This window comes from Pecten maximus, chromosome 1 (genome assembly GCF_902652985.1).
Source record: "Pecten maximus chromosome 1, xPecMax1.1, whole genome shotgun sequence".
Lineage (NCBI taxonomy): Eukaryota > Metazoa > Mollusca > Bivalvia > Pectinida > Pectinidae > Pecten > Pecten maximus.
The window spans coordinates 51,287,961-51,304,480 of record NC_047015.1 but is presented as its reverse complement, the minus strand read 5'-3'; the positions used below and the strand labels follow the sequence as shown (position 1 = coordinate 51,304,480).

The following is a 16,520-nucleotide window of genomic DNA, read 5'->3' as shown; positions in this document are numbered from 1 at the left end:
CTATGCACAGGGACTCGAGAATAAGTTACAGTCTACGTGTATTTTGACCTACTCTAGTGCAGCATATTTTCTGATTTTTTATAACATTCGGTAAAAATGTCATATCAACAACGGGTAGCTTCCAAAAAACGTCAGAATATACACATGTGTTATATCAATTTATGGCTCGTGGATGAAACCATGCAAGGCCAGATCTTGTACACGGTGTGTGTTATCGAAGACGTGTACGATTCCAGAATACAAACAATCTTATGTTTTCTCCCTTGCAGTTTTCCAATGATCTCCGTATAATCCTTCCTATTTTGCCCAACCCTGAAGGTCTATGTTTGGGACAATATAATGTTTTATTTCCAAGGAGAAAATACGCCTGCCACGAAACCTCAGGTGTATATCCGATTTGCTAGGGTTAAACGCTCCCTGCCCGTCAGTTTGCATTTGTTTCTCAGGAAGCCAAAAACAGACCTGTCTGTGATGTTGTAATTGTGGCAACGACGGATCCCCGGTACATGCTGCATTGCCTCGGTGAGGTAGTCACCAACTACTATAATAAGCATACCTCCTCTCAAAATGATCCTGTCTGTTCACGGAGCGTTAAAAAACTAAACAAAACAACGTAATTTCCGATTCTTTGCAACCACGCTTTGGAAGCCATGGATTTGCTCATCAAACAGTCACCATAACTGAACCAGGATTTGTATGGACATCCGCAGTAGTACATGTACTATATAAATTTAATAGCAGTACGATACTTGTAATCTCTAATAGTTTCAGACCATTACCGCGAATTATAGTGGGTGCCGTTTTACTGTTCTTTCCCTCGTTTATTTGAATTAACGTTACAGTATACAAAATATCGCAACATAAATAGGTTTGTATTTTCAACTTGTTTTGTGATTGTCTAGTCGTAAAAAAAACATGACTAATTAAGGAAGTTTACTCTGCTTCTGTTTTGGTTTTTCCTTTTTTTATCTTTCTCTCTAGAGCGAAGATCACCGTGTACAGCCCCACACTTGTGGATACGGCTTTGTGTGACACGGGGAGTCGACTTTGAAGCAGCAAGGTGAGAGGTAAGACAAGCAAATTTACCTATATCTTTTTATAAACATATACATTTTTTTTGTATATCGTACTTAAAATGATGTGCACGGGTTGAGGGAATGTTTCAGTGACTTCACTGTCTAAAGTGTTCGGTACAATTCCCCGCTGAATGTGCAAACACTCGCGGACAGTGTCGATACCTATGCAGAATTCGCTATATATGTATGCGAGCATTTTCTTCAAATATATCTGTTTTAATTACGTGCTTTTAGAATATGATTCCAGCACCGTAGGAAGAAATACTTGCTAATATATCTCAAGTAATAATTTTAAGCCTAACAGTTTCTTCTTTCCCCCGACGTCGCTTTAACGATTTAACTGACAAAATGGCACCAGTCAAGGAAAAAAATTAACTATGATAAAGAATTATTAATCTTCACGATACCCTATATAGATGTGAACTACTAATATATATTATGTAAAGGTAAAGCGAAGTTTCCATCATAACGTGCCATAATTAGCGATCGGGTTGATTATTGTACGAGCGCCAAATTAGGCAACAAAGGTGAAACACTAAGGTGGTCAGCTGCAATAAGTTGCGTTTAACACTTGTTTACTGCCATTCCAAATGGCATGAATGTTTTAGGAATTCAAAATTTTGAAACAACTCTGATGTATGTATCTGATTGAAAACACACGGCGCAGATATTTATCCCATCAATAATCTAATATAAGCGACATAAAACTTATCAGATATCAAAATAAACGTTCATAAATGGAAGGACAAAACTGTTGACGGATCTGTTTGAGACCTTTAGAATAAAAAAGAAATGTCAGACAGTAATTAAATGGGTTGATTGCGGCGCGAAAAAAAAATATCTTGCGGTCGACATGCTACTCCATACCAATAGACTTTTATTTTCATATACACAAACAAAAAACCGGTAACAGTATATATCATTTTATAGTGGTATATGAATGGCTAACTCAGAATATTTCAACTGATGAAATATTGGTTTCGGTAATATTTTAGTGCGGTTACCCTGGTTATCATGACCCTCCATCGGTGTAGGGGCGTTTCCAGTGTCAGAAATCCGGGCACTTCGAAACAGGAAATAGAATATCGGCGCCTGCGTAATGATGTCGGGCAACCGATATCGAAGTAAATAATGGAAGTGGGAAGTGGGTAACACCAACAAAATCCATTGCATCTAACCGTTAACGATGTTCAACGGAACTTAGTTTTCCTCAAGATTGATAGAGAAATATGTACTCGACAGTATAAGAAGCTCATTTTAGCTTTTCCGGTGTAGAGGTATGATAATTTTTGGCATAAATAGGGATACCAGTCCGCTTTTGTTTGTGTTTTGTGTTGTATCGCTCGCTTCGTTTCAGGGAATGCAATCTACGGTATGAATTGTTTATCTTTCAGATGGAGCTAAGGGTCGGAAATAAGTACCGCCTCGGACGGAAGATTGGAAGTGGTTCGTTTGGAGACATTTATCTTGGTAAGAATGATATTTTACACTAATTCTAAACACGTCGGTACAGGCTTCGAAATATTTTGACAGTTCAATTCTAGGACAAAGTAGATGATTCAACAATGACTGGATTTGTATTTTACAATCCCTTTCATGGTGAATCATCGTCAGTATACATATATATGGAGTCTTAAATTTACATCGAATGTCTTGAATTGAGCGGTTTTTAACACACAAATTAACATTATACTGATTTGTCTGGTAAAATCATAACCGGAAGAGGAAAACCGGACATTCTATTTGGCTGTCAAAACAACTAGGTTCTTCACGATTTAATTAAATTTTGGCTTCCAAATTATTCGTGAGGTATTGTCAAGTGTTTGTAGTTGATATTATTTGTATTGCCGTAATAATAACTAGTTATTCTATATAGACATGTCATGGTCAGAGATTGTAGTACTTGCTCATATTGTGACAGTCTGTAGGCCTGCAAAATAATTAATGAAAAGCCAGTTTCTGCTGTCAACATTAAGTGAAGGACGTCAAGCATTATAATTTTGGCATTTCAAATGTCCCGAAAATACATACAAATGAAATTTTATGGAGATTTGATATAATTTATTTCCTTTTAAGAGTTTTTGGCATCATAATGATATACATATCATGTATTTCATAATATACTATAATACAACTTTTATTTTGGAACTCATGGAAAAATAAGGTATAAGTAAGATTTCTTACTACTTTAAAAATCAATGCTTAGTATTATCTTAAACACCAGCATGTGTTTAGGTACCTGACATTAGCTATATAGGTTATTGGTGATCATGACTAGTTTTATTGAAAGGACTGGAAGCATAAGAAAGAACCACCTGAAAACAAAGAAAGATTAAACAAAAATACTCTAGGCCTTTATCTAATAATATGTCCTAAATACAAAGCGAAAAGTACAGAATTGGAACTGGTTGATTGAAATCATGCAGTTTAAACGACTTATCTATTTCAGGTACTGACATTTCAAACGGAGAAGAGGTTGCCATCAAATTAGAATGTGTGAAAACAAAACACCCACAGCTCCACATAGAGAGCAAGATCTACCGAATGATGCAAGGAGGAGGTAATTTTGATTAGGGCTGTGTCATAGGGTATAGGATTTTGATCTCAGGTACCAAAATTTATGAAAATCCTGGAGTTTTATTATTTATTTGAAACCATTTGTAATTTTCAACAATTGTAAAGCAAGTTTGATCAACTTATATTAGTCACTTTTGTTATATTAGCTTGTATGGAAATTCGAAGGTATAAGGAGTCTTACTGTGGGAAGAAATCAGAGTTTCCAGAGAAAACCCACAAATCCACTATTTAGCAGGTGGCCCCCTGGCACTGTATACCTTTGCATGCCTGATTAGGGAATCTGACCCAGATCCCCTGAACCCTCGGTAAAAGGCAAGTGCATTGCCACTGCACAACCCGACCACCCTTCATGATTCTCAAATGACTTTCTTTTGCAAATTAAATACATCACTGATAAATCTTGAGTCAAGTTCAGTGAGGTCAAAATTTAGGTCAAGCACTCAATCTGGATCTGTAAGTTTGCAATTGGCATTATAATTGCAATTTATTGACTTTGTTGTTTATTATGAATGAATCACTATTTCATTTGTTGAATTGATCTGACACTGAGTAAATTTTAAAAAAAAATCATTGATTTATGGTTTTATCAGACCATGAACTTTTTTTGGGTACTTTCAAAGTCTAATATTTAAAAAAAAATGGCAAACAGTTTTATTCAGGTCGAAGTTGAAGTTTTCCAACACATAATAGGTAGTGGATTCTGTACATTTTAAGTAATGCCTGTTTATAATAGAATTTTCTGTTATTTTATGAAAGTAGCTTGTGAAATATCTAGTTGGTCGTATTACCAGCTTCTTATGAGGATGTCTTTTAGTATTCATAGGAAATGAAACACTTTAATCATGTTGAAAGGAGTGATGGTATAAAAACTATATAAATCAAAGAATCAATCCAACTTCTTAACTACAAAAGAAAGAAAATGTTCAAAAATTGATAATTATGAATACCTGTTACACATTTCCTGTTTTTAGTGGGCATTCCAACTATAAAATGGTGTGGTGCAGAAGGCGACTACAATGTCATGGTGATGGAACTATTAGGTCCGAGTCTAGAGGATCTCTTTAATTTCTGCTCACGTAAATTCAGTTTGAAGACGGTTTTGCTACTGGCGGATCAGTTGGTATGTTTATAAGAAAAAAGACTTATTTGTGTTTATGTATAACTAAACTGACTTTTACAAGCATGTTCGTCAATGGTTATTTGAACCTCTAAAATGACATTGGTCTGGAGATATATATAAGAAATAATCAAATGTTACTAAAAATAGAATGATATCCAAGATATATGTCAAACATATTATGGCCAACTTCACAGCCACTGGGCCTTTGATGATCAGTCAATGATCTAGATATCTATAGTAATCTGCACATAATTTTACATGATTTATATATTGATCTGAAGTTAAAATTTTCTTATTTACCATCATAATTTTTGTACATGATTTTTTTTTTTTTTTTTTACAGATCAGCAGAATTGAATATATTCACTCAAAAAATTTCATTCACCGTGATGTGAAACCAGACAATTTTCTAATGGGATTAGGAAAGAAAGGAAATCTTGTGTATATTATTGACTTTGGATTGGCCAAAAAGTATCGTGATGCCAGAACACATCAACACATACCCTATCGGGAAAACAAGAATCTCACCGGCACAGCTAGATATGCCAGTATCAACACACATCTTGGAATTGGTAGGCTTTTGTCTATTTTACAAACCAAGATTCAGGTTTTGCTAATTGCACAACTTCGAGTTCTTGTCATGTCGGGTAAACCATTTGTGTGAGGAAATTTACCAGCTTTGGGTTGACACACGCTTATGTTTGGTGTTGATTATAAACATAAATAAATCTCTTGATTGTTTATATTATAATAACATGATCTGTCTATCTACTTTCTGTAATGAACGAATGTTGCTGACAGCTATATGAGGTTTAACTTCATTAGAAGAGCATCTTGTGACAGTTTCAGTCGATCATGTTGGATAATCACCGTTGATATTTTGTTACTTCCCATCACCTATTAAATGTATCAGTTATCAATTAAATACAACTTTTAAATAACTAGTAACAGGACTTTTTTTTTTCTTTTTTTTTTTGTGGCTGTTAGAGGGCAACATTCCCAATTGAAATTATTTCATTTTAAAGAAAAATACCCATGATTTGCAGTTTACTCATGAAAAAATCTTTCCCAATTCACCTATTTCCTTCCCAAAATGAGGCGAAAAGGCCCCAACCCAAACCAGTGAGAAAAAGCCCAGAGTAGCACTGTTAGATAAAACCCTGAAAATGTGAGATAATTTACCAATTCATATGTTGGATTTAAATTTTTTTGCAACATCTGATTAAACATTTTTATATTTCTACAGAACAAAGTCGACGAGATGACATGGAATCATTAGGATATGTTTTCATGTACTTTTTACGAGGGAGCTTGCCGTGGCAGGGACTGAAAGCGGCAACAAAACGACAGAAGTATGAAAGAATCAGTGAAAAGAAAATGTCCACTCCCATAGAGGAGCTCTGTAAAGGATTCCCCTGTAAGTGGTATTGTCAGACCAATGTACAGTAGTCTGTAGTATGGGACTACATTATCATTTACCGAGTTGAAAATTTGATTTCATCAATTTGGTAATGAAAATCACCTTAGAGCCAACCAGCTATCTAATTAAGAACAAAATAAATTCCTTAGGTTTTCACATGATAGCCTGCTTCACTTTTTGCTGCATTATCATTTCCTTGGTCCAATGTTCATTTTTCCTCTCTCTAGTGACCACTGAAAAAACAGCAGAATTGAATCATTTGATCTCATAATTCTAATAAATGGAAATCACTTTTGTCCAATTGCAACCAGCTGAAGGCAAATACATATGTTCAGTTAAAATATTGTAATTAGTACATCATGCTTTCACTGGAGGGTCAAATTTTTGCCTGAGTTTAAACAACTTCATTAGTAAAATTAGAAAATACTTAAAACTTAAAAGTTTTTTAGCTCACCTGGCCCGAAGGGCCGGTGAGCTTATGCCATGGTGCAGCGTCCGGCGTCCGTCGTCCGTCGTCCGTCAACTTTTTCTTTAAATAGCTACTAGTCATAAAGTATTGAATGGATTTTCACCAAATTTGGTCAGGAACATCCTTGTTTCTTTCATAAATTAAAGAGCAATCATATACTAACATGATATCTTTGTATATATTCTGAGGTAAATATTCTGACTTGTAGACATTCTTTTAAATTTGATTTTTCAGCGGAATTTGCCACCTACCTGAATTTTTGTCGGTCTCTACGGTTTGATGATAAACCTGATTACTCCTACCTGCGACAACTCTTCAGAAATTTATTCCACAGACAAGGATTCACTTATGATTATGTCTTTGACTGGAATATGCTCAAATTTGTAAGTATTGGGTATTATTCCTTAATCTGCTTGTTGAACCAGTAAATGTGTAAATGTGGAGTGATTGGTTGTGTATTGAGCATTCTTGACACACCAAAATGAAATTGCAACATGTAACCAGTTTTCCTAATCCTGTAATATATACAGATTCCTTTCTCTACAAATTAGTTAGATCATTTAACATATTTTCTTTTGATTCTACAGGGTGTTGGGTTAAACAGTTTTCACTTCCGGTTCTATTTGAACCCAAAGTATTTGTTGTAATATTTATATTTTGTTCTGTTGTCATGAACAATTATTTCATTGTCTGAACTGCAATGTTTTGATGACTCCTTTAGGGAACTGGTCGCAACAGTGATGTAGATGACCGACAGAAAGTGAGTTCATCAGCACGGCCACTGCACGGTACCGCTGTGCCTGGCAGTCGAATGCGAGGTGAACAAATGCCTGGTCCAGGCACGACACCACCTGGGGACTTCACAAGTAAGTACACCTCACACCTGATCCATCACGATTCTTCTCCAGATGTTGTTGGCATTGTAAGATAATACACACTCTTAATGATCTGAGAGAAGTTAATTACTTCCATCCATTCATGCGTTTAGGTACAATATTAATTCAACACAAAAGTAACAGATGACAATAGTTTTTGTACGAGATCGGATTTGTATTTCAAATTCATGCTCAGAATCTTGAGCTTTACAAATTGTGTTAATAGTTTATTGAAGACCTATCAAACAAGATTACATATATTTTTGAGGAGAACTTTTCCAAAACATACCTTGACCGTTGCTCATTATGATACTCTTTACTAATGTACTGTGTGACAATTTAATAGCAAATTTTTGGTGGCTTAGCAAGCTATTGTGATTTGAAAAAAAGAAATACTAATTTGAGTAATTTGTATTGAAGAGAATAGAAAAGCAGTTCATTGAAATTTTAATGTATTTAAAGCACATGTTTCTGTTCTGTTTTCATTCTCTACCACTTCATTTTTTCCTCCATGTTTAATTATAAAGAATGATGGCTTTTGAGAAGTATGATATTAATTACAATGAATAAGGAAAGTCGGATATTTTACTGCATGGATTCTATATTGTGATAGATAATTGAACTTGGAAGAATAGAGTAGAATTAGATCAGTCTAGTGTTGCGGTTATTCCAGATTAGATATATGGCGATGTTGAGGTGTAAGGGCCGAAGATACAAATAAAAATAATATAAGCCATGGTCAATGGGGTTCAAAATACAGGGATGAGAATGGTTGCCTAGTCTTTTATCTGGAATAACCCTAACACATTTTATTTTGTTGGTTGAGGTTAATGTTCCATTTTAAAGAAATTCTTCGAATTAGATGACTTTTATCTGTATAGTCATGAACAATATAAATTGCGAGAAAACCACTTTCCAGAATAGATTTCAATGTTTGTATCATGTTTGACTGATTAACAGAGTATTGTTTATGATCGTGTTAGATTGGATGAGATATATTTTAGCAGCAAGTATTAGCAGCTGAGTTTGTCAAATACCATGAACAATTGATGATTATTATGCATGTTAGAATAGATACTTGAAAATTGATCAAGCTCTGCTAGACTGCAATTGTTACATGTAACATAAAACTTACCAATCCATATTGAATTTGTTCGTATGGCTTATTTCTTCTTGTGTGTATGTATTCTTTATTCTCACAAGAGAGGTGAAACACCACTGGATTTATTTCCCTTGGTGTTTAAAGATCCTTTTTGACAGTGTTCTGATGTAATCAGAACATATGTGATATTATATCAACTGATATATATATGTGTGCCAACAAAAGTAAAGTGAGAGAGTTGATGTCTGTACTGTTACCTTATTGGTAATTGTATGCAATGTGAGAAATGTTGTGCTGTCACATGTATACATATGTTAAGGGTGTATGTTACCTTGTATTAGTTATCTCCCTTTAGAAGTTTCTGTTTGTTTTGAATGTAATGTATCTGAACAGCGTTTAAGTATTGTTGAACTTTGAAAGTGTCATCAAATATGTTAAAAAAATATGTCCAAACTGTAACTTTAATGCACACATTCTTCAGAAATGATCAGCATTATTCCTAGTTTCAAACCTTTAAGAAAATAGTGTGTTAAAGTAATGTCGTATAAAAAGGTCAAAATATCTTCTCTTCATGTCTCTTCGTCTTGGATTTATTTCATTCATAATTTGGAAATAAATACTTCTAGGCTGTACATCAGTGGTGTTGACGCAGAAACGGATGTTGAGCCTGCTTGATATTTACTGTCAACGCTTGTAGTTCTGTTGTAAAGTTTATTACTGACCTTGATCAAGTGAACTAGGGAATAGATATATATATATATGCATTATCACAATGTGCTATGGATGTGTATTTTTACATTGACATTATATTTTATAATGTTTACTCTAAATGTTTGTCCAGTTGGACTGTATTGATACTTATATTTGTTTTTGGTATTTTCCGAGTATCATCCCTTCAGATATATTTGTTCATCAAAACATTTTTCAAATACACCAATTTGTGGTGAAAGGAAATTCTGTTCTTATATTTGTTGCATTTTACGTAAAAAAAAAAAAAAAAAAGTCTTAAAAACTATGATGCTAAATGGAAAACATGGCTGGAAGAAAAATTCATCTGTGATAAATATGTTGACAAGGGATGATTCTTAATTGTTGCTTCTTATACACAGCCTTCATCGTGTTCCATTTGTATACCTACAACCATATTCCATTGGTATATTCATCATATTTCATTTGTGTTTAATCATCATATTTCATTGTACATTTGATTCATCATTATGTGTATTCATCATCATTTGTATATATAAGTACATTGGTAATTGCATTTCATGGTACTGTTCATCATGATGTTATATCTTTATACAAGATGTGTATGATGTAACACTACTTTAACGTTGACACTACATATTCAGCGACACTGACAACTGTTTGATGCTGTGCGGGCTACAAATCTGCATGGTTGTACTTGAGTCTGGCAGCTACTGGTGTAGAGCTATTAGTCCTTGTCCTTCCCTGGGGAGTATGCATGTCCTGTAGAAACTACATTTAGTAGTAGATCTCTGTCCACTCTCTGGACTGGTGCCCTCACTTTCTAGTCTGTATTCCTTGGTGCTGGTGATAGTTGTAGCTGTTCAATAGCAGCATTCTCGGTGGAAGCACTAGCAGTTTTGTGAACAGTTAGATGCATGCACAATTGAGAATATTTGCTGGGTTTTTGATGTCAGAAAGTTTTGTCACATGGTATAATTCAAATTCAGAGATTTAGAGATTTTGTTGCATAAATTGTGCACATTTTATTTACTACTAAATCCTGAAATTTTCATCTACCCAAGTGTTCGAGACACGTACATGTACACCACACTTGTTAAATTCATTATTTGCAATTGGCTTCTTTCTGTTCTTTTCTTATCCCACAGCTGTTTACGTTTATGTTTTCATGCATGGCTTTAAGTCTTTTTTGGTTGATCATGATTTGATTTCTACCACTTAAAGAATTTTGAATAAACTTTATGCAACTAGAGCTTGTGTTATTTTATTTCCTGTTGTGTTTTCGACTCCTTGAAAACCCTGGACTGTTTCCTGCATGAATTTTGCACACAGCGCATGGTTTCTTTTCTTTTCATTTATTTGGTTTTCCTCCCTCTGGTTCTCCTTCCTTCATGCACTTCAAAAAATTTTGGATTTGTTTTTGGATCTCTGAAGTTGAAATGGTTGTCAGCCTGTTCTCTTTTCTTCTTCTTTGTCCTAGATGTGCGAGCGTCTTCCTCACGCACAAGGGAAAGAATGCCAACTCGCCTGTCGTTGGCCACCCGTGGGCAAGAGTCCAACGCTGATGTGGTTGTAACAGACAGTAAGATAAGTGAGAGTAGACTCGCTACTCCATCTTCAGGGGGAAGGATAAGCTTTAAGGGCTCTAGCTTGCCGATCCCAGTAGGGAACCCCAGTGACAGTGCCAAACTCCGACGCATTATGCAGGATACACGCCCCCACAATGTTCAGCTGAAGCCCAGACAAACTTGAGAGATTTTTTGTGGTGTTCTGGTTGGAGGATTTTCTAAGTGTGGTGCCCATACTCTTGTCAGTGAAATCATAAACTGTTAACAAGGGAAAAATACACGTGGCCTTTAGGAAAGTTTGAACTGCCATCAAGTCTAGTCATTCAATTTATATATATATATATGTACAGATATAGAGGATGTATATAGATGTATACTATTGTAAAGGATGTGTGGACTGTGAGAAGTACTATACTGTGTCAAGTACATACTAATATGGATGTAGTAAAATTGTTAATCGTGTATGTTTGTATACAATGACATTGTGCAATAGTCATCCACATTTGGTCAGAAGAGTGAATTCTTTCCCTCTGACAATATAGTCATCCACATTTGGTCAGAAGAGTGAATTCTTTCCCTCTGACAATAGTCATCCACATTTGGTCAGAAGAGTGAATTCTTTCCCTCTGACAATAGTCATCCACATTTGGTCAGAAGAGTGAATTCTTTCCCTCTGACAATAGTCATCCACATTTGGTCAGAAGAGTGAATTCTTACCCTCTGACAATATATATGAAGCTATGTAGAAATAGCAGTTAGCTATTCCTTTGGTTGGAGTTGCTCCATGATTCATTAGTTTTCTAACATCAATAGATTACAGCCAACTTAAGTTAGGCTAAGTTAGCTAGTCAGACTAGAACTACTCAGATTTGTGGTGAGTTCAGCAGTTCCAAATATCTGCTGGACCTGCTGCTGTACACTTTGGTTGATAGCAAGAAACCAGATGTGTGTAACTTTACCACTACCATGAAAGCAGGGGACAAACAAATTTAAAAAAAAAACTGAAAATTTTAACATTGTTATTTAATAAAAACAAACAGTTGTAAGTTTTAAATCAATGATAATGTAGTTGTGTAGTTGATGGACACGCGATTTGATATTATGAAAATTTGAAAGATTTGAGACAAAACATGCAGTGAGTGTGGTATTGAATGTTTGCAGCATTGATCAGTTTTGATGGTACATTATATTATACAAGTTAAAAGGCAACTCATACAACATGTAGTATTCTTATACCTTTCATAAAAGAAGATATGGTTTAAAACCTTTGTGAAGTTATAGGATAACTTAAATTTGATGTACCGGTAATCAAAAATGTCTTTTTTTTAACAAATATCATAAACATTTTCCTTTCATCTAACTTATTCCTTTCCCAATTTATCAGTGTTTACCTGACTTGGCCACCTGTCCACTTATATGTTCAGTGTACTGTCCATTCGTCTGTATATCCTCTCACCTAGTTGCATTGATCATTGATCATCATCACCACTGGCATAGCATCAGACTTGGTCAGCTTGTTTCATCAGCATTTCACCTGACTACCACTAGCCTGTATCTGATTTCATCCTCATTATTTGACCTGATTCTGCCAGCTGTCCGTTATATATATACCCATATAATACCAGGCATGGCTGGGTTGGTCTGCCAGCTGTCCATTATATCTACACCCATATAATACCAGGCATGGCTAGGTTGGTCTGCCAGCTGTCCATTATATCTACACCCATATAATACCAGGCATGGCTAGGTTGGTCTGCCAGCTGTCCATATCTACATCCACATAATACCAGGCATGGCTAGGTTGGTCTGCCAGTTGTCCATATCTACATCCACATAATACCAGGCATGGCTGGGTTGGTCTGATTTTATCCTCAAGTTTTCACTACAGTTGGTCATCTATCTTTACCGGCATCTTCTTTCACCATTCACAGCATTCACATCCGCATCAGCTGTGGTTGATCCACTCTTCTTTTTCTACCAAGTAGCTTTGTCTTATTTATCAGATATGAATCAGTATCTTATCATTGGTGTTCAAATAGCTGTGGTCACATTGCAGTCAATTGCCATAAATGTATGACCATTTTATTCAAAACATGTTTTCATATATATTCGCTGGTTTCATTATGCTGAATTTGTTCACTGTATTTTTGCAGTGCAAGTTTGGGATTGGGAATCATTCTTTTGTAAGATTTGGAAAATAAGAATATCATTCACTACATTTCTTCATCTTTCTTTTGTTTTTGTTCTTCTTTAGTTGTTAGAATGGCTGGATCATTTATTCTTTTGCCGAAACCAACGTTTATGTACATTGTACATGTCTTCACAGATGTTAGCTTAGTGCGAACAGCTACATCATAGTCCATTACGAGAATTAAAAATAGAATTTCTTGACAGATAGATTAATGTAGATAGACTGTCGGGAAGTTGATAAAATGTATGAGCTGTGAATTATAAAAAGGGTTAAGTACTACACCTATAGCGAATGTACAGAGAAAAAATTGTGTAGCTTTTGTGAATCGGCCATAGAATCTTCATATAGAAAATCAAAACATTGTCCATTGATAGGTTGAATACGTAAGATGTGAATGGGCAGAATGCATTTAAGTCGTACGGTGGAACAAATGAAAAAATAAAAGTTGTAATTATAATCTTGCGTTGTTTATATCTCACATTATAGTAAGGAAATGACACTTTAGAGAAAACAACATCCATGGATAGATAAACATAGATAAACTCATGATCGTTACAAGCTTACAAAACCATTATGGTGTCTGGGGGTCTTGCAGATGTGAAAATAAGTATTTTTCAGTTCATTGATTCTAATTCAGTCAACTAACATATATCACTGTGTCAGTTTTTCTTCGGAAATTTAATCAAATGCCTGGAAAGTATGATTATCCAAGAAGTAGTGAAAGTCATGTTTTATGTCTTTTCTGGAGTTTTGGGCTTAACATCCTCGCAACAATATTATATGAAAACAGTGTGCATTGATGATGTGTCAACCTGTAAGGGCTGCTGTTCATAGTACCATCTTGTGGAAATATCGTAACCAGCAGTCAGTCACATTATGCTAAATTATCACTTCTTGAAAAGCAAACATTTAATAATCACATCAAATTAATTAATTTCCAAATTTGTTTTTGGAAGATGACAACTGCTTCTTTTCCGTAGATTTTGTAAAACAGCTCCTTTGACAAAATTTAGTCCAATTGTTCATGACAAAATTTCCCTGTTACCCCATTAGATTATATCGTTGTTAGAGAAACATATACTACTGTTAACATAAGTTTAGTAGACGACATGTAAAGTGATAATTTATATAATGGCTAAACATTAACAGTACATACAGCATACAGTCGGTAATAATATTTGTAGAGGAACTTTAAAAGAAAACAAATCTTTTGGAAGACTTTTATGTTCGTTTGCTTGCTTGCTATACCAAGCATTGTGTGAAAGTTTGGTTTGCATTCAAAAAATGTGAGGTGAAAGTATAAGGGTTCCAGATCAGATTTTGTGTGAGAAAGGTACCGGTATATCACAACTTGTATATGATTTATGAAAGTTAGGGAACATTGTGAAAGATTATAAGATTTTCAATTGCTTTTGACATTATTTACTGCATATTGATCAAGTATTGACTTCCGCGTTTTTGTTTATTTCTTTATGTTCTATGATGTGATTTTATTTGTTGGCAATGATAAACTATGTGTAATCTTTGTACTGTGTATTTGTAGCGGAATCTCCTCGACCCTTCTCTAGGGAGCGTGAAAGACGAACTAGTACTAGACTTCACAGAGGGATTCCAACTGGAGCCGAGGCTCAGCGTGAGGCAGCACGAGTGTCCACTGCTCCCATGCAGCCGGGTATGATGCCAATGAACTCTGCCATGCGGCGAGGAAGTGCTTCTAAAGACGGGGAAGTGCCAGCTCGGACAGGCTCCTCTCGACATACAAGGAAATGAGACAAACTATAGAGACTGGTGTCAAGACCAGGGATTAAGGACAATTTCCAACTGATGGAGAGTCAAAAGCGCTGTGATGGATTTGAGACGAAGGATTAACATTTGCCTTGTCTCATCTCTCTTTTGGCCCAATAAGGGAGCACCCTATGTCTCCTGAAAGGGGTCATGACATCCGGATCATTTTAAAAGTATTTTGAAAGTTGTATTCCCATTGGCAGTTAATCATGCTCATAACATCTACTTGTTTCAGTTGAGAGTAGACTCATGATTTTCAGTTGAATGTGAAGTTTGCGATTCTGAGAGACAGTTCCAGCACAACAGCTAAAAAAATTTAGTGCCAAGTTTTAACATTTGTTTTTGAAATATTTGTTTTGCTTCTTTGAAAAATCGACGTATAGACAACTGTGGCAATAGTTTGGGTTGATAAGTTGCAGTGTGAAGTACTTTTTTATAAGTCTTTGATTTTAAATTAACTTAAAAACTTAGCATTATTGTGATACAATGTGTTGAATTTCTTAATTATGCCAAATGAAGAAGATATCATGTTATATCTGAAATACAGCTTTGGCAGACACTTAATAACGTCCAACAAAACGTAGTATGAAGGGAACACAAAAAGAGCAAGGAGGATATGCTTGTGGTTATTTTATCATATATATTCATTAATAGATATGAATGGAAAGTAAGATGTGATTCTGTATGTCGTATGAATGATCGTTGTTTGAATGCAAGTTTGTGTGTATTGTATCCCTGTACATAGATCTTGATAATTCTGTTTCCTATTTTTTCGCCAATGTGTGTAAACGCACATCAAAGAGACAGTAACTAGATTATTGTATTGACATATCTATGTGTGTGTATATTTATTGACAAAGTAAGGATATCCGAGATCTGTTTTTATTGGAGTCTGAAATGTATTGCTATGTTTATTTTGTTGGAGTAACTGCTATGTGTCAATATGTGAGAAAGGGATGTGAATAAATCTATATGCTGTGCATGCACACTTTGCATGGTTTTAATTTGTCTATAATGTGCATCACTTCTGACAGAAACAAAACTTAATTCCTGTAGTTACGTTACTCAACATTTTCATTTTCTTTATCCTCAATTTGCATTGGAACGGAAACTTGACAAGTTTTTATCAACTTCTAGTTGCTAATTAACAACAGATATAAGTTTGGAAGAAGTGCATAGTATAAACAACCACTCTAATTAAGAAAGTTACATTAGCTTAATGAATAAGGATGATAAATGTCAGAGGTAACTAGTCTCGGCTAGAAAAGTTATAAAAATGGGCTAGGCCATTTGAGGTATTCAGAAGTTATAACAACAGGCTAGACCATTGGAGGTATTCAGAAGTTGTAACAATGAGCCCGGGCCATTTTGAGGTCCCTGGAAGTTTTAACAATATGCTAGACCATTTGAGGTCTTCAGAAGTTGTAACAATGAGCCCGGGCCATATGAGGTCTTCCATTGAGAATGATCGGTAAGAAAAATATGCTTTCCATTCTGATGAACATAAAACATGACTTGTGATTATGTTGTCATTTTAAACTAGATTCAGATTAATCCAAGTTCTGGTAAGATTGAATCAAGATTTCAATATGTGTCCACTGAATAATGAATAAAGTGAAAAAAAGATTA

At 35.0% G+C, this 16,520-nt stretch overlaps 1 protein-coding gene across 2 annotated transcripts; it reads left to right on the top strand.

Annotated features, from left to right (window-relative positions):
* Positions 1–2,166: 2,166 nt before the first annotated feature.
* LOC117337360 (casein kinase I-like) lies at positions 2,167–16,520 on the top strand. Of its 2 annotated transcripts, none has more exons than XM_033898332.1 (9): positions 2,167–2,353; positions 2,471–2,546; positions 3,526–3,636; positions 4,625–4,773; positions 5,117–5,345; positions 6,020–6,190; positions 6,897–7,045; positions 7,384–7,528; positions 14,650–16,520. In XM_033898332.1, exons 2-9 carry the CDS (start codon positions 2,471–2,473, stop codon positions 14,874–14,876), a joined length of 1,257 nt encoding a protein of 418 aa, XP_033754223.1. In that variant the 5' UTR covers positions 2,167–2,353; the 3' UTR covers positions 14,877–16,520. The 2 variants fall into 2 exon arrangements, with proteins under 2 accessions (XP_033754223.1, XP_033754214.1); XM_033898323.1 differs by lacking the exon at positions 14,650–16,520 and adding an exon at positions 10,828–11,916.